General features: G+C 32.9%; 1 protein-coding gene across 7 annotated transcripts; it reads left to right on the top strand.

The window, feature by feature from the left end:
- The first annotated feature begins 903 nt into the window (after nucleotides 1-903).
- ATJ1 (DNAJ heat shock family protein) lies at nucleotides 904-18,444 on the top strand. Of its 7 annotated transcripts, none has more exons than XM_068629833.2 (20): nucleotides 904-1,198; nucleotides 1,289-1,397; nucleotides 1,481-1,567; nucleotides 1,680-1,771; nucleotides 5,366-5,449; nucleotides 5,599-5,637; nucleotides 5,824-5,934; nucleotides 6,329-6,370; nucleotides 6,456-6,543; nucleotides 6,732-6,796; nucleotides 6,958-7,020; nucleotides 7,122-7,194; nucleotides 7,508-7,599; nucleotides 8,885-8,956; nucleotides 9,944-10,000; nucleotides 11,131-11,179; nucleotides 11,266-11,335; nucleotides 16,955-17,044; nucleotides 17,516-17,717; nucleotides 18,035-18,444. In XM_068629833.2, the coding sequence occupies exons 1-19, from the start codon at nucleotides 1,172-1,174 to the stop codon at nucleotides 17,613-17,615; spliced, it is 1,410 nt and encodes a 469-aa protein (XP_068485934.1). In that variant the 5' UTR covers nucleotides 904-1,171; the 3' UTR covers nucleotides 17,616-17,717; nucleotides 18,035-18,444. The 7 variants fall into 7 exon arrangements, with proteins under 7 accessions (XP_068485934.1, XP_068485938.1, XP_068485936.1 ...); XM_068629837.2 differs by having other exon boundaries at nucleotides 943-1,198; nucleotides 11,266-11,309; nucleotides 17,480-17,717; XM_068629835.2 differs by having other exon boundaries at nucleotides 956-1,198; nucleotides 17,480-17,717.
- Nucleotides 18,445-18,638: the final 194 nt, after the last annotated feature.

Here is an 18,638-nt window from a genome sequence, read left to right as displayed (position 1 = left end):
ATCTTCTACTATTTTTACATTTTAATGATGAAATTTATTATTGTATATTCAACTCACCGATATTACATGTTCATGAAATGATAATTTAATGAGATTTCACCTATTTATTGATCTTTGGAGCTATATTTTTTTTTGAACTTACCTATCTTTCATTTGTAATCTCATATTTTCATTCAATTCAAACATATTCAAAATTTATTTTGAATAATAAAATTATATCAACTTTGGAAATATATTTGTTGCTTTCTGCCAAAAGTTAAAACATATTGAATATCAAATTAACATCAACAATACTTATCTTTATATTTGTAACTATCTATTTCTTTAAATTTATTCTTGCTTTTTTATCTTTAAATTATAAATAATTTCTTAAAATTACTAATATAAATACATATCTTTATGTAATTACGTACTTGTTTAAAGTTACCTTTATATTTTATCTTTACTATGATACTAATTTAACATTATCAATATATGTCTGTCATAAGTTTAAAAGAGAAACCTTACTATACATAAAGTATCTCAACAAAAATTAGTCATCGGTAAGACAATAAATATTTTCAATAACATAATTGTAAAAAAAATCATTAATTATAAATCTATAATATATAATATAAATCATTAATTTCAAAACATCTTATTTGTTTCCCATTTGCTACAATTGTAATAATTTTCTAAATATTTAGAGAAATTAGTGTAATGTATAAAAGGTAGGAGAGTAGTATTGTTAAAATAATAAAGCGATGTGTGTAGTATCTTAAAAAGGAGTATGGAGTTAAAGCAGAGAAAAATGTACCTTAGTCCATAAATATTTATTTATTATGAATTTTAATTATACAAAATAAAATCAAATTCATAATTATAATCAGTAACTTTTGTTAAAGAAAAACAAAATTAGGTAGTGTAGCGACAACTAGCCAGGAATTGAAATGAAACGACCCCGTTACATAAAGTCGATGATGTTAAGCCCGAACCTAAACCCAGTACGGTAAACCCCGAGGCCCAAACATCTGTGAGCACGCACCTTCACCGCCACCGGAATCTATTCCATAGTCGCCGAGAACACTTCATCGCTGTTCCGATGCTCTTTTAAGCAGATTTGTGGCCTCGCACCCTCCTCCTCCTCTCTATTGCGCAGCGATATCACTAATCCACACGCCTTTTGACGCGAATGAGAAGGTTCACGCGTTTAACGCCGGTAAGTGGAGGAACGAAAAATCCCAAACTATTCAAAATCTCCGTTCCTTTTTCTCTGGCATCGTTCACACTATCGATTCCTCCAATGCAGTATCGGCGCCATTTGCTTTCGTCTCTGAGCTCAGAATTGCTCGTGGATAAAGGAGAATCATCATTCAACAAATTATTGTCGACTGGCCAATCGTTTTTGCTGGCTCGAGGCACGTTTCTAATTTCTCTTGTTTTTGCATAATAATTAGTTTTTCGATATTTCTTTTACGGAATTAAATGTTCTGCGTATCAGCTTTGGTCAGTTGCGGTTTCGTCACGAAAACAGAGGAGTCTCTGATTCCGAGAGTACCGTTTAGATATCGTTATTTCCATGCCACAGGTTTGGTTGAATCGAGCGTGAATTACATTGTTTTTATTAATATTGGTGATTTGTGATGTCTTATACGTTGAGGTTTTCATTTGAATTCCCTTTTCTGCTTGTATTGTTCCAGGACTCTCTTCTTCGGCTGAGCGAGACTACTACCGAGTTCTTGGTGTTCCTGAAAATGCCAGTCAGGACGAGATAAAGAAGGCATTTCACTTGGTGCGTGAGTATTAGGAATCTCTTGTTTTGAATGGCTTATGACACATATTGATTGATGAAATCTATGCTTGTTAGGCTAGGTAGAGTGAAGGTGAAGTCTATTGGAAGATTGTCATGTTTTGTTAGGGCAATGAGGATGATTCAATTTCATTTAGAACACTTTTTGTAGGAGAGATGAAGTTTCATTTCAATTACTTTGTACTTGGTAACAACAATGGCAAAACACTCTATTCTCAGTCGGAGGAATATTTTTTTTCAATTACATTGTCTTGTTAGGAGTGACACCAATGGCAGATTAGATGATCTATTCTCAGTCACGACAATAATACCAAACCAGGTTTAGCTATAAGGATAGGGAAATCTTATAGTTACTAACCAGGTTTAACTGTTCATATGCTTGTTTCTGACCTATAAAAGACATCTATGGAGGAATATTTTTTTGTTTGAGAACTCATGAAGTCAAGACTGGGGACTTTCTTATAAGGGTAGGTTTACTTTAAGACTCATCTTTGAGTTCATGTTTAATTTGGTCCTCGATGTGTGTACCAGAGACATAAAAACTATCTGTAAATCATGTTTCCTGTCGACATTATAGTTTTGATTGAGGAAGCAAATTAGATGTTAACCATAAATTTGGGTTTTGGAGATTGGCATCATAAACAAAGGTTTTTTCTTGAGTAGAAGCGGCACGCAATATTGCAATTTTAGCAAAAAAAAAAAAAGGAAAATTACTTGTAAGGAGAAATTGAAAATGTCTAACAGCAACATAGATCAATATTACAGAATGTTTAGGAAATTAATGAAGATGTCACACAAAGGAGAAAACATTGAGAGTTATTTGTAACCGCAAAGCTCCTACCAAGCTAAAAGAGAAGTTTTTTCGTATTTCAGTATTATAGTCAGATTAATTGTACTCTATTGTTGGGAATCTTGAGCTTTTAAGAAATAGTGAGAGAGAAAAAAAATGAGAGCAGTAAAAATGAGTTTGTTAAGATGAATGTGTTGTTGTACAAAAAAAAGACATAATACAGGATTATTGTATAAGATATTGATGGTAACTTAATTGTGACAATGATAGAGGAAAAGATATATAAAATCTGTTTATATGGTTTGGATATGTGCAAAGGCAGCCACTGGTGAGGAGAGTGGATCTCATGGTTTTTACTTTAAGAAGAAGGGACAGAGGGAAGCTAGAATGACATTGGAGGAAATTATTAAAGGGATCTCATGCTGAATAATGTTCCTATGAATTTGGATTTCAACTGAGCCTAATTATATTGTGTTAGCCATGTAGCTGATCTCTTGTGAAATAAAGCTAATTTTGCTAAGCACTAAATTTTCTCTACATTTTACTTCATTTTTATCTAATTTAGGAGGGAAAAATTTTCTGTGAATGGAATAAGAAGTTAAAGCCATTCTCATTTTTGTTCATTATCTTTACTAAAATTATATTTTTTGTAATTAAACTAGTGTTTGAGATTTTCAAAATTAAAATTTTCAATATTTTTTATATTTTAATTTACATATTTTATAACAAGTGAAATAATTCTTCTTCAATATTTCTAAATTTTTATTTTTTTCACATTTAACATGTATTACCTATGCACTGGACAGGCTGCCTGCTAGTTTGGTGGCACATGGTATTTTTGATATTTCTCTAATGTGTGTGCACTAAGGGAAATTTGAAAGCTTTGTCCCATAATAAAATATGATGTCTTAGTTTTCTATTTTTTCCTTGATATCCCTTATCCCCCAACATCACATTAACTACATTCATTTCATCTTAATAAACTATAGCAAAGAGAAAAACATTGAGTTGAAACCATGTGTTTTAGAGACAACACAAATGCTTTTTTTTTTTATATTGAGAAATGGAATCCATACAATAAATAGAGGAGATTTGTTATTTTTTAATACTAAAGATATTACTTCGGAATAAATGAACGTGTCCCTAATAATACATATATAATCTACATATTTTTCATTATATAGAATTTATTGCTTATTTATATAATTATAACACTCTCCTTCAAGTAGGAACATACAAGTTGTATGTGCTTAACTTGCTGTAAATATGATCGAGCCTCGGTCTCTTTAGAGACTTGGTGAATATGTCAACCAACTGTTCACTAGAGTTGGCAAATCTAGTGGTAACATACTAACATCTCCAAACTTCAACTTTTCTTATGAAATAATAATCTACCTTGATATATTTGGTTCTCTCATGAAATATCAGATTAGAGGCAAATGTGCAATGCTACCTAGTTGTCACATTTAAGGTGCATTTGAGAATTTTCTTCAAATTTAAAGCTCTTTGAGGAGTTGTTTTTTTCCATATGAGCTCTCACAAGTGACTAATGCCATTGCCCTCTATTTTGCTTCTACATTTAATCTTGCCACAACATTTTGTTTTTTACTCTTCTAAGATATTAAATTACCTCCAACAAGAACACAACGGGGTTTCTATTGCTTGGTGACCTTGCCCAATCAGTGTCAAAATACCAAACAATTTGAGTATTTATCTTATCTTCATAAAGGAGGCCTTTTTCCAGAGGCATCTTAATATTTAGGATCCGTATGACTGCTACACAATGGTCTTGATGAAGAGAGTTTAAAAATTGACTTACTATGCTCACTACAAAGGCAATGTCAACATGAGTCATAATGAGGTAATTTAGCTTACCAACTAACCTTTTGTATCTCACAGGTTCAAAATACAGTTTTCCTTGTGCGTGTCCATTGGTGTGTCCATAGACTTAGTATTTAAAATCCCTGTTTCCTCTAGAGTGTCTATAGCATGTTTTTCTCTGAGATATTATGCATGTGAGGACATGAGAGTGGGTGGTTGGCTTGAGTGTTTGTATGGTTAGATGGATCGGCACGACACAATCCAAACTTTGTGCCTGTCAGAGCAAAATGGAGGTTGCTGGAAACTTGCCAGAAAACTCACCGGAGATGGCACCAAAACAGTACACTTGAACCTGATTGAAAGGCTTACCAAAAAGCTCCTCTGGTGAGTGGGTCTGTTGGCCAACATGGTTTTGAAAAAGGCTATATATATCGTGTTTAAACTATAGGATAGAAAGAGATATTGAGCTGAGATCGTGTGTTTGAGATAACATAAATGCTTTATTATATTAAGGAAATGGGATCAATACAAAAAATAGAGGAGATTTGATATCCTCTAACAATAAAGATATGATACTAGAAAAAAATAAAAATGTTACAAATAATACATCTATAATCTAGATATTACTGATTATTTAGGATCTACTTCTTATTTCTATAATCATAACAAAACTTTTCTTGCATCCAGAAAGAAATTAAGCAAAGTCTGAAAACCTAATACATGAAGGCTTAACAATTTCCCTCTGTATTGTCAAAGGGGTATAATTTGTAGATATCTTTTTGTTCTGCAATTTAATCTGCCAAACTGTTTTTGGAGCTTAGAGCGTACTAAAAATTGTATGTGAGCATTTTGGTTTTCACTATTTCTATATTCCATAACCACAGTGTTTTGACAACAATATTCCAAAATTAAATGTCTTCTTTTAGTTAATACTTCATCATGCCACACTTTTCTGAGTTGTGCAGCTTGCTAAAAGGTACCATCCAGATGCAAACAAGAATAATCCATCTGCTAAGAGGAAATTTCAAGATATAAGAGAAGCTTATGAGGTCTTTATTATCATTTTATGAAAGTTTAATTTTTTCTCTTACATTTTCAGACATGTTTACCCTTCCCTTCTTCCGGCTACATTGTTTATGGTCTAAACTAATTAGTTAACAATATATTTTTCACTTGCTGTTTTGCTATGTAATTTCAGACATTGAGAGACTCTAAAAAGAGAGCACAGTATGACGAGGTAGTCCTTTTTGCATATACTTTCAAACTTTAAATTTGATATATTAGTTACTGTTCAAAATTTCTAGAGCTTCAATTGGTTAAAGCTGTTCAAAATTTCTTTAATTCATAAATAACTCTTATTAATGTTGACTTAACTAATATTTTTTCCATTATTTTCTCCAATGAACCCTTTTTTCAATTGAAGATGCATACTCGTGGTTCAGAAGATACAGAATATGATCATGGTGATGCAGAAAGGTTTAGAAATGCTTATCGTTCTCATTTTTCGGATTCATTTCATAAAGTATTCTCTGAGGTATTTTTTTGCTCCCATAATTACGTTTACTTTTATTAATTAATAAATTAATTAATTGAATATATATTATCTTGGTCATGTGACTATGTATGAATGGTCAAAATTGGTTTTGCTTGATTTATTATTGACCATCCATTGAATGGTCACGATCACTTCTTCTCTTAGCTTGCTTGTATGCTCTTACGTAATACACACCTTCTTTCTTTCTCTCTCTCTCTCTCTCTACACACTAGTGCACACACACATTCTTTATGTTTTTGGATTCATTTCACCTTCTTTCTTTCTCTCTCTCTCTCTCTCTACACACTAGTGCACACACACATTCTTTATGTTTTTGGATTCATTTCGTAGAAGTTTTTGAAGAGGAAATCTCATAATTTCCTTGATATAACAGATATTTGAAGAATCAACTACTCAATTCTCATCAAATATAGAGGTTAGCTTAACCCTTGTTTCTCTGTAGTTTGAAATATATTCCTAGTTTTCCAAACTTAATTGTTTGCTTAATGCTATGCTGATAGGTGGACTTGTCTCTTACTTTCTCAGAAGCAGCAAGAGGATGCACCAAGCACGTGTCATTTGATGCATTAGTTCCCTGCGATTATTGCAGTGAGTAAAGTTAATATATCTGGGAATTAGGAAAGCTTTGTTTATTTTCCATTTGTTATTATTGGTTTAGGAAATGACAAAATATTTTTTCATGAGTAAATTTTGATTACAACAGAAGTTTAGCACATAATCTTGGTACATAATGATAACCCAATTTGATGCCAGACACTTTCATTGTATTAATCCAGATGGGCAGGGCCATCCTCTTGATGCCATTCCAAAAGTTTGTCCAACATGCAGGGGCTTAGGTCGAGTAAGTGCCTTGAAAAATCAATTTTGATTATTAAAATGACAATTATTTTTTAGCAAAATTTGAATCATCATGACTCATGAGTCAATTTCTTTTTGCAGCATTAGAGTTATCAGTTATTACTTGTTATATTATTTAATCTTGGTTGTGCTGTATTTTGCCAGGTTACAATCCCCCCATTTACATCCACATGCATAACTTGTAAAGGATCAGGCCGAATCATTAAGGTATTTCATGAATGTCATGTCAAGTAGTCTTGTATCATTGGTTATCTATTTTGTGCCATAATCTTTCATAATTTTGTATTTTCTCTATCTAATTGGTGCAGGACTTTTGCATAACATGTAGAGGATCTGGGGTGGTTGAAGGGGTTAAAGAGGTTAAAGTTACTATACCAGCAGGTTGGTTCTTGATACTTGTGACAAAGTTACCTGAAGTTGTATGTTGGTTAGAGCTCATCAATGTACAACTTGGTTGTTGTTGTAGTAGCTTCTTGTTCACATTGGAAATTCTTTACTTACAGATAATCATTTCAACCCATGTTTCATTTTTGTGTTCAAGTTTAATATGGAATGGAATAGCCTTTGGTCCTTTTTAAGGTGTTAATTGTTATGTAGAAGAATATTTCATGCACGGAAAGTTTTATTCATGCTGCAGACCTGCCCTGTGTAGGTTTTGTTTACATTCTTATCATAGTTTTCTATGAGTTGGTAGGTGTGGATTCGGGTGATACAATCCATGTGCCAGAGGGTGGGAATGCTGCTGGAAGTGGAGGCCGACATGGAAGTTTATACATTAAAATAAAGGCAATTTTCTGCCCAAATATCCTGTCTAGAGCTCACAATGTGCTATCTGCTGGCCTATTAATCTGTGGTTTTAACCAAATTTATCATTTTAGAGGGAAATAGTGCTTGTTTGGGAAGCACGCACAATGAATTCTTCCTTAATGTGACACATTTCATTATAAAAAATCTGTAAGATTCATTTGGGCACGCATCATAATTATCTTCAACAGTTCAAAATTAGTTCTACTCAACTTAAAAATTAACAAGCCTTTAGACACATTAGATTTATGATGTGGCAGAGGGGCATTTTGGCAAGCTGGGGCCAGTGCCTCCCTAAATAGCCTGAAAAGTTATTAAAGAAAATATTAATTCTAGTTAAACATCAGGCTAGCTTCCTCAAAGTACTTTTTTTTTTTCATGTAACTTGCTTCATTGTAAGTTCAAAACTGTATTAGAAACTGTAAAACCTGCGTCACTTAATGTACAATGCTTGGCCTCCTTAACTCATAAGTATTTGCTTCATACAGGTTTCGTTCTTTTCATATTTAGGCATTCTTGCTCTAGTATCTCTACACACTAAAAAGTATATTCTTCTTAACATACATAATAGAGTTGTTGTTCGCTTTGGTCATCCAAAGACACATTTAACAAAATTGCTCTTATAGGTACTGTTGACTTTAAATTAGTCCTTCAATGAAAATTATTACCATCAATAGTCCTTCTCGAAACCAATTCTGACACTGTATTCATGAATAGAACAGTATAACATCATGTAAGACTATGGATGTCCAAAATGGAAATTGAATCAATATTTCATAAATTTAAATAACTTAAAAAGTTTTTATGTTTTGTTAGATTGTTATGCTTTCTTTGATGAAATGGTTTCAAGAATTCTTTTGTAAAGTTTGAATTTACTTCATAAGTTAAACCCTGAACACCTTAAGAATTGTGTCATAAGTGAAAACTCTTGATACAAGTTTCTTTTTCTTTGGCCTGCTCTATAAAAAATGTCTAACTCTTTCCTAGGATTCATAGGTTATTTCCTCAAAAAGTTATTTACCAGTAGTCTAGTTTGGGTCAGGTAAGTGCAACATCATAGAAGTGCTTTGTTTTATTATGGAGGCAATTTTTATAATGCAGTAGCATATCTCAGTATTCTTTTCCCATCTTTATCATATGCCACTGTTTAAAAATTAAACCAGGAATAAGTTTTCTGCTATAGTACTATTACATGTTTGTTTGTTGTGGAAAATTATGTTCTATAATTCTATTCTTATTGCAGCATTTTTTTTTTCTGTTGATATAGGTGGCTGAGGATTCAATCTTTATCAGAGATGGTGCAAATATCTACGTGGAGTCTAATATTAGCTTTACACAGGTGAGAACTAGATCTGTTCTACGCTTCCATTATTTTTGGATGTCTAACCATCTAATTAAAGAGGAGAAAGACCTGAACGCTGATATAACACCAATTGATATGCTGGAGAAGAGTAATATTAAATCTTACAGAATACAGCAAATACAGCAGAGTTTTCTTACAGAATACAGCAAATACAGCAGAAAAAAGTTGTCCATGTTTCTAAAAAACAATTAACATGTATATTTCTCATGCTAAAGGACTGCACATCTCAAGTGTGACACTAGATATTTGGATGATCTAATTGCAAGTGCAATGTAGACCTAACAAAATCTTTTTAAGATAGACTTTGATACTTAACTCAATCTTAGATAATTGACTTGTAAGGTGATAATTACTCTCATATATTGTATATTGACACTATCTTTGGTCGATATGAGATTTTCAACAAAAGCAATGGTGTTCCTCTCCTGTTGCTTGAGAGCAGTTAGGCCACTGTGTTCATTTACTTGAAGAAAACTCAGATAATAAAGCCACACACTTAAGAAGTTAATCGGCATGTAGTGATCAAAGAAAGTGTTGAAATGAGTATCTCCTGATCTTCAGTCTTTCGGCTTGAGGAAACAGATTTACGCATATTGCATGAAGTTGTTTAGCTTTAGTTCCATATCTTCATCAGATTAGACAGCTGCAAATATCTATTATGTAATCTTGTACAGTATTGATTACAGCAAACATGTTCTTCTATGTCTAAGTCATCCTGCTAACATACTGTTAGTTCTGCAAATTGACTAAAATTCTGTAACAGTGGCTATTTCACATTTTAAGTGTGCTTAATTATAACAATTCTGTTTTTCCATTACATGCATTTTGTTAGAAAATATTATTTAAACGGGTCCCACTCCAAGACACTTGCACATACCATCTTTTGCATCTTAATTATCTGATTGACATTGCACCTAAGTTTGTATCAGTGTTATTAATCGAACAAAAGCGTTAATATTGCAGGCTATTCTTGGTGGCGAAGTTGAGGTGCCTACTTTATCTGGGAAGATGCAATTAAAAGTAAGTCAAGATTTATTTTAAAAATGGTATTCTTTTTTTTGCAAAGAGAAGTTTAGAGGAGTGGAGTATGCCCCATTTCAAGGTCAAGGGATGTTAATTATAGATCACTTACCAATGAATCCCTTCACCTTTTACTGATATTATTTGATCTTTTCCTGTTGAGTGATTTTAGACAACATCAATATAATATTTTTATTAGACTGAAATTGAAATGATATATAAGATTAGCATACCCCTTTTTTTCTTGTATCCAGGTTTTCTTCACATGAGTGACTTGAGAGACGGCTTAAACCTCCAGAATGTTGGAATATATGAAAATATATTTTCACATCATATCTTAGATTATCTCTGATGATTAGTCTCCCCTATGCTCCCTACGTTTTTTAGGATAGATTATTATATTCCTGTTTTATGGTTTGTTTCCCTAACTAATTGGGATTATATTAGTATAAAGAAGAGTTAATGTTTCTAGGTTTTTTGATCACACTAATATGTACATTGCAATGCATCATAATTGATTGATAGAATCCAGTGTTTCAATCTCTCTTCTTTCCTCTAACCTTTAATCCCATAGGTTTTAAAATGTACAATACAACAGTGTACACAATTAAATCCATAGTAGTCTATCACGTGCAAAAGTTGCACAATAGGACAGAAGTGGAGGAGCTCCAGGATGTGACAGAAGGCTCATTTATGACGTGCTTTCGTGTAGTGCCCATTGTAATATTTGTTGTCAAAATGATAACATTTTTTGTATTCCAAATTTATGTTCTAAATCTTAATGCTCAAGGGATACCTTTTGGTGGGTGAAAAACAAGCCTGGCTCTTTGTTAGTTAACGGGTTATTCAATTAGTGAGTCCAGTGGCTGATGATGTATATAAAATAGACATAGGGATTGAGAGTTGGGTCATACATCGTGTGAGAATTTGTGAAGGAATTGAGAGAGAATTGGTCCTTTTGAAAGTCCATAGTGTTCTTAATAAAATTCATTTATTCACTTGTATCTGAACTGATTTCTATCATTTTCTTCCAATCATCATTGACTTTCAACTTCCTAGAGTTATTGTTCGCATGACTCCTTGTTTTTGACCATATTTTTTCTAATATTCTGTGATTCTGTTACCCTCAGATACCCAAGGGCGTTCAACATGGACAACTTCTGGTATTAAGAGGCAAAGGTTAAATGAAATGTTCTCTTACGGACAGTTTTTGTAATGAGTTTTAGTCCTTCTGAAAAGTATATTTACCATAGTTGTTGATGCAGGACTTCCAAAGCATGGGTTTCTTGTACATCATGGGGATCAATATGTACGGTTTCGTATTAACCTTCCCATGTACGCCCCTTGCACTCATCTTTTGTTTTAGTGTAACTTCAAATGAGGAATGTGCTATTTATAATGTAAAGAAGCAATAAGATGTTTTTCCTTATAATATTGTTTTGATTTCAATTCATTATGGATTTTGGTCGATATTATGATATTGTGGAAAGTGGACTACATTATTGCGACACTCCTATTTCCCTTTAGTTGTTTGTTGTTGGCATTAAGCAGAATTAGCCTTTCCTAATAACTGGGATTTGATTAATTACATTTTATTGCTGTATCATGTATTCATTATTCTGTAGTTATAAATTCATGTGCATGTACTGTTTGTGGCACACAATTACTTAATCCTAGTGTGGTATCAGTACTCTAGGAAGACCTCCTTACCTAGTCAACCCTAATTTCCCCAAAAACTGCCCTATCCCTAGCTGGAAACATAACCATTGCATCTTCTGCCTCCTTGGGTGGACTGGTGGTTTCTGATTTTTTGCCGACTAGTTATCAAATATGAACATGTCTTTAATATTGGGTATACTTGAATTTGAATGTGATAAAAATCTGTGAGTTGCTTGCTTAGCTGATATATTATATATATATATATATATATATATATATATATATATATATACTACACCTAAAAAGCAGCTTTATGAAAGTTGTACAATAAAAATCATATGCACCAATCTTGGAACATATAAACTAAATTCTATGCCCTCTCTAGGACTTTACTAGAGCTAATAAATCCCAGCACATAGTTCCTTGGACCAAACCTTCTCCATGGTAAAATGACACTTGATCTCACTTGAATAAATAAAATGGAGAAAAAATAGTGTTACACTTATGTGTTTTTTATTGATGTATATATTAGAGCATAGTAGTTAGTATCTTACGATTCACGATACGTATCGTAAGAAACGATATGGTTTCACCCTCCCACGATACGAATCATATGAAGAATCTTTTTTGTCCCTGAATCTTAGCTGTATCATGCGATTCGCACAAAGAATCGCTGAATCCCAAAACAAAATGATTCCGTATTGTGTGAATCAGTGTGGATTTTAAAAAATGTGTAAATAAAAAAAGATAGACATAATTTGTTTAATAACATGTATGCACCTTAGAGGTTGTTTTGGTGAAATTGTGTGGTATATATATATATATAATTTATTGTATCTTGCATGTATACATATCTTATATATTTAAGTATATATTAAATTTTTTAATGTTTATGAATCTTACGATTCACGATACGAAACGATTTACGATTCATAATATCAGCTCTCCGATACATACTTGTATCTCGATTCTACTACCATGTATTAGAGTTACAAAATAAGGTAAGACATTTACCTTAAACTCTAACCCTAAAGTTGGGTACATACAAAATAAATAATAATAAAATAACATATTTTAACACTACCTTAAAGCTAGAGCATATAGGTCATATGCATCAAACTTGGAACATATAAAATGAAGCCTAGGTCCTCTCTGGGATTTAGTTAGAATATCGTGAGTTGTATTTGAATTGACAAACTCAGTAATAAGATCTTTAGATAACAACTTCTCTAACAAAATGACAATCAATCTCTATATGTTTAGTTCTTTTATGAAACATTGGATTGGAAGCTATATGAAGAGATGCTTCATTGTCGCAATACAACTTCATCCGTTCATTCTCAACAAATTTAAACTCTTGAAGGAGTTGTTTAATCTATACACAAGTTCACATGTAGCTAGGGCCATATATCTATATTGAGTTTCTGCACTAGACTGAGCAACAACATTCTTACTTTTCCATAAGATTCCCTCCAAGGAATACACAATATCCTATAATAGATCTCCTGTCAATGGGACAACCAACCCAATCTGCATCACAATACCCTAAGACTTGAATAATTCCCCTGTTCTCATACCACAATCCTCGTCCTAGGGACCCTTTTACAATTCTGAGAATGTGAGTCACAAAATTCTAGTGATCAATGTGAGAGTTCTCTGCATAAATTGACTTACAACTCCCATTGGATAAGAAATATTAGGTCTTGTTATAATAAGATAGATGAGTTTTCCCACCAACCTTCTATATCTGTTTGGGTTTGAGAAAATTTCATCTTAGTCTCTCATTAACTTCTGATTTAAGTCTATAGGACTATCAATGAGCTTGCAATTTGCCAAGTTTGTCTCTAAAATATCAAGAGTATATTTTCTTTGTGAAATGATAACACCTTTTGATTGCACCACTTCAATACTAAGAAAATGTTTTAGATATCCTATATCTTTGGTCGGAAAATGGCTAAATAAATGTTTTTCTACCTGAGCAATTTTAGTGATATAATTTCCTGTAATAAAAATATCATCAACATAGACAATTAGATAAACACACTTCCTAAGAGAAGTATGAGAATAAAACATTGAATGATTTGCCTCTTTTAGTTTCAATTATAAACTATGCACGATATGACTAAATTTATCAAACCAAGCTCAGAGTGATTGCTTTAGGCCATAAAGAGACTGATGTAATTTACAAACTAAATTGGGCACCCTTGTTGACTCTTTCGTCAAGTGAACCGAGTCAGATGTAATATTTTGTCTCAAAAGAAAAATGTCGAACCCACAAGGAACAATTTTTTAGCCACCAACGAGCTTTAGGGAAATCTACTTCACCAGTAGGTCTAACTTTAATAACATAGACCATCTACAATCAATTATCTTCTTTCGAAAGGGAAGAGGAGCGAACTCCATGTTCATTGCTTGCAAGAGTTTGCATTTTGTCAATCATGGATTATCGCCATCCAGGATGATCATGTGCTTCATGAATAGTTTTAGGAAGAGTAGTGGTAGACAAAGAAAAAGCAAGAGAATATGACAGAGACAAACAATGATAACTAAAAAAAAGGGTAAATAGTTAATTTAATACACCAAGTATTGACATATTTTGTTTTTAGTACAATAAGAAAAAAAAATTACAGTCTTAGTACAAAAGCTTCAATTTCGTTAATTTTGGTTGAGGTATTTGAACATATTAAGAAGTGGACTTTAAATCTAACTCAACCTTATAAAATCGGCTTATAAGGTGAGGTTTGCACCCACTTATGCACTATGAAATGTTCTATCTCAATTCAATGTGCGATCTCCAACACCCTCTATCACACCGAGACCCTCCAACTCGTGCATATGACTATATATTTATGGGTGGTTCAATAGTGGCCCTATAGTGGGTGGTCTGTAAGCCCAATTTCCCAACAAACTTTCGTTAGGATGGACTTTAAATGACTCTGATACCATATAGGAAGTGGGTTGTAAATCTAACTCAACTTTATAAAACCAACTTATAAGGTGAGGTTTGCACCCACGTATGTACTATGAAATGTTTTTATCTTTAATTCATGTGAGATCTCCGACAGAACACATGTTTGGTCTTTAGTAATTGTTGTGTGTACTTATTAAAATAACCCTTTTTACCCTTTGCTTTGTAAATTTAAGATTTTTAGTGGTTCCTTCAAGGTTAATTGCATATAAACAATAATTTTTCCTTTAATAAACTCATGCGACAGTTACTAAAGATGAAACACGTGCTCAATTATATTAACCATTAATTGAGTTCAAACAAAACTAACATAATTAAAGTTGTACCAAGACTGTAATATTTTTTCTTGTTATATTAAAAAACGAAATATGTCAATATTTTTGTACTCAACTATTTACCCCTAAAAAAAATATAAATAGGATATGGATTATGGGTAAATCAAATGCCTTTCGTAAGAGCAACAAGTCAATCTGATGTGGAGTTGTGCGAAAAAGTTTATGGAGAAGGATCCATGGCCTGAGAAGCTGTTGGAGGAGGATCAAAATAATAAGGAGTTCTATGCGTTGGTATGTAAGGAAAGATGTCGGGGCAATGTGAAATTGGTTTTTATTTTAGTTGGAGAAACTAGAAGCCCGAATCATTAGATGACCAAAGGTTGAAAGAAGGAGAACATGTTGAATGGAAGCGGGAGTTTCCATGGAGGATGCTAAAAAGGTTTCCTAAAAATGGTGACATCAACTGACATATAGTAGCTTTTAGCAGATGGAGTGGAGAATAACATTTTGTATTCTTTTAAAGCAAGAATATTTAAGAAAAACATTTAATAGCCTTTCCAAAGAGATATTATGAACAAATTAAGTACAACCAAACACCCTACGATGGTTTGGAAAATAATGGAGTGAGATATTTGATTTTCAAGAGAGGAAGAAGACATTTATTAAAAAACAAGCACTGAGAACTTCATCTCCCTAATGATGTATAAGAACATTTGTATTCAACATTAGAAAGCATGTGATTTCAATGATATGTTTATTCTTCCTCCCTGCTATGCAATTTCATTGTAGCGTGTGAGGACAAATGGATTGATGTAAACTACCTTGGCGGATAAGAAGGAAGAAAGCTCACTAGAAAAATATTCTCTAGCATTGATACTTTGAAATCCAGATTGGTTCTTAATCTCATTAAAGGACATGAATATGGACAAAATTTCAGATCTGTCTTTCATTAAATAAATGCAGGTACAATGGAGAATTCATCAATAAAGGTTGCAAAATATCTAAAGCCAAAAGATGTGACAGAACCAAAATATCTAAATGAATGGTAGAGAAAACTAAGTTACATCTTTTTTTAGTTTGTTTTGGAAATGATGACCTAGCATGTTGTTCTAGTTGACATGATTCACATTCTAATACTTGAAGTTGCTCAAGACTAGTAGCTATTATCTTCAACTTGGTTAGATTTGGGTGGGTGATCCAAATGATCATGCAAAAGTTTCGGAGTTAAGGTAGAAAAACAAGACACAAGTGGGCTTACTTTTAGATGATAAAGTCCATGTGATTCATGTCTTCTGCCAAACAAAGGACTTGTACCATGTTCCTGTATGACAAAGGAATTAGCATCAAAAGTTGCAGCTCAATTTAAAGAGCAAATTAATTGGCTTTAAAAGCCTAATCATATGTATAATATGGAAAGAACAAGACAAAATTAAGATTTATAAAAGGATATAAAGGAACCTGACCAATTCCTTGAGATGCAACTTTGGATCATGGGCTATACTAAGAAGGTGGGGAAATTTTTTGGAGAAGAGATAGATGAGAATGAAGAGCTATTACTGAAAATATGATCAGAGGCACTGGAATCAAGTATTCACGGACCTTGACCTTCCACAAATCGAGAAATAGAAGTTGTTGAAACTCTTAGCACCGAAGAAGATTGACCTTGATTTTTCAGATTTAAGTTTCAAACACTCTTGGTACTCATCTGAAAATTTGGACTCCTTAGATTTAGACACATGGGTTGTCGTGTCTGGAAAACCATACAGGAGTAGCAAGTCTTGGATATGATCTTTATTTTGCTGTACCTTTTAATGCCATTTCACTACTTATTCTCTTACTGTTTATGCTTGTTTGGTCAATGCTTTCTGCTACGCGTTTGAAATTGCAGCATATCTTATTGAATTTGCTTGTGATATTTTTTGTGCCTTACGATAACTGGTATCTTTATAGTGCTTGCCTTTTCTTCTTTGATTATCCTTACAATAAGCTCTGATATGCTTTCTTCCAAGTTGCATTTGCATCAACTCACTTCTGGTCTACTCATTCTTTTAGTGTAATCAATGAACGACAACGTGCTATACTTGAAGAACTTGCGAAGGAAGAAATAAATGAGGGAAACAGCTCTTCATTTGAGGGAAATTGGTATGTACATTCACTTAGTTCTTGGTATACCGTACTAGTTTTAGTTTGTCTATTGTCCTGGTAAATATTTGATGATTCCATCCATGGCTATTTGGATTGGGCTCGATGACAATACGGACACACCAAAGTTGAGAATAGTGGTAAGAATGCTTTGAAATTAAAGTAACTTTTAAAACAAATAATTATAAAGCATGCTTTGCCTTATCCTACGGTTATTGGTTGTAAAGGATTGGGAACAGGAGATAATGTTCATTGTGTCCTTTTCTTTGGGTATGAATTGCATGATCACAGATACCGTATGGGTAGAGCTCAGCCTTGTATGTATTTAGTTGATAATTTCTTTAGTATGATTGCTTGATTTGTTTAGTTTAGTTGTGTTATTATCTGTGTCTTTGAGTAACATCTGATTGTAATATAGACAAAAATGGATAACAGGCTTTACCAGCAGCTATCTACTGGTTGAACTTACAGGTGGCAGCAAATTCTTGAACACACGACGGCTCCAAAGTTTATGCTGGAACTATCTGTGCTGATATTATTCCTTATCTTCATTAACAAAGTGTTGACCTAATAGCTTGGTCAAAGATCAAACATGATTGCACAGCAGACTAGCCAAAGACCAATTTTTGAGATTGCGACGTTCTTCATTCTTAAGAACCATGTGAACTATAAGGTATACTACTGAGTTTATCTCGTTCACTAAACCTGTGGTAGTTTCAAGCTATGTCTTTTATTTGATGCATGCATGTTTCAAGAAAGAGCAGAAACAGTTGGTTGATCTTGATACAGCTCCATGCATTAGTATGCCAATTAATGCTGTTGACTATGCTATCAATTAATCAAAAGGTTGCATGCATGCACATGTCTTACTGATTGAGTTTTTAGAACTTTGATTAATTTTATTTATTGCCAATCATCTGATAGTGAAATAAAAGTCAGCAGGATAAGTTTGCCAAGAAAAGTACATCACATAATGTACTTTGTTAACAGGCAGGCAGCTAGCAGGATTCAGTGGTTCATTATCCTAACAACTTGGAACGATAGATAATTTTGCTTATTGCTCACTTTGTCCCATTGTGCCAGTTATGGGTAAAGTGGACCAAGTTGCAACTGACATCTATGGAATTGGGAAATGAGTGTTATCAATTTTTCAATGGATAAGATTGACAACTTTTTCTATAGTTTTACTGATTAATCCGATGGTCGCCGTGGGTTACATACACCTAACATGGGAACTTCCAATGTATATTTTTTCCCCTTCACTTTATAAATATATTTGTAGTGCATTTGATGTTGTACCCGTTCCTGGGTTTGGGGTTGCTTTTCTTATATGGGGTTCCTCATATAGCACTATTTCCACTCTTATTTCCCCATTTCCCCAACTAGCACCATTTTGTTTTTATTTTTATTTTCCTATATAGTACCGTTTTTTTTCCATGGTTTCATTTTGTATTTTCGCAAAAAAAATCCTCTTAGAATTTGGTTTCTGGGATGATGTTTTTAGAAATTTTTTTATTTCTTTGTCTAGAGTGAATGGAAAATAAAAAAATAAATATAAAATAGAATAAAAATCAATTTAAGAAATAAAATAAAA

This window comes from Phaseolus vulgaris, chromosome 8 (assembly GCF_051622355.1).
Source record: "Phaseolus vulgaris cultivar YP4 chromosome 8, ASM5162235v1, whole genome shotgun sequence".
Taxonomy (NCBI): Eukaryota; Viridiplantae; Streptophyta; class Magnoliopsida; order Fabales; family Fabaceae; genus Phaseolus; species Phaseolus vulgaris.
This window is presented reverse-complemented; position numbering and strand designations above follow the sequence as displayed.

Bases quoted from the DNA above. Each gene is read 5' to 3' on its own strand.
- ATJ1 (XM_068629833.2), top strand. From the start codon at position 1,172: ATGAGAAGGTTCACGCGTTTAACGCCG. The intron at 5,935-6,328 runs GTATTTTTTTGC...TTGATATAACAG, and splicing joins TTCATAAAGTATTCTCTGAG to ATATTTGAAGAATCAACTAC. The intron at 11,180-11,265 runs GTTAAATGAAAT...TTGTTGATGCAG, and splicing joins TCTGGTATTAAGAGGCAAAG to GACTTCCAAAGCATGGGTTT.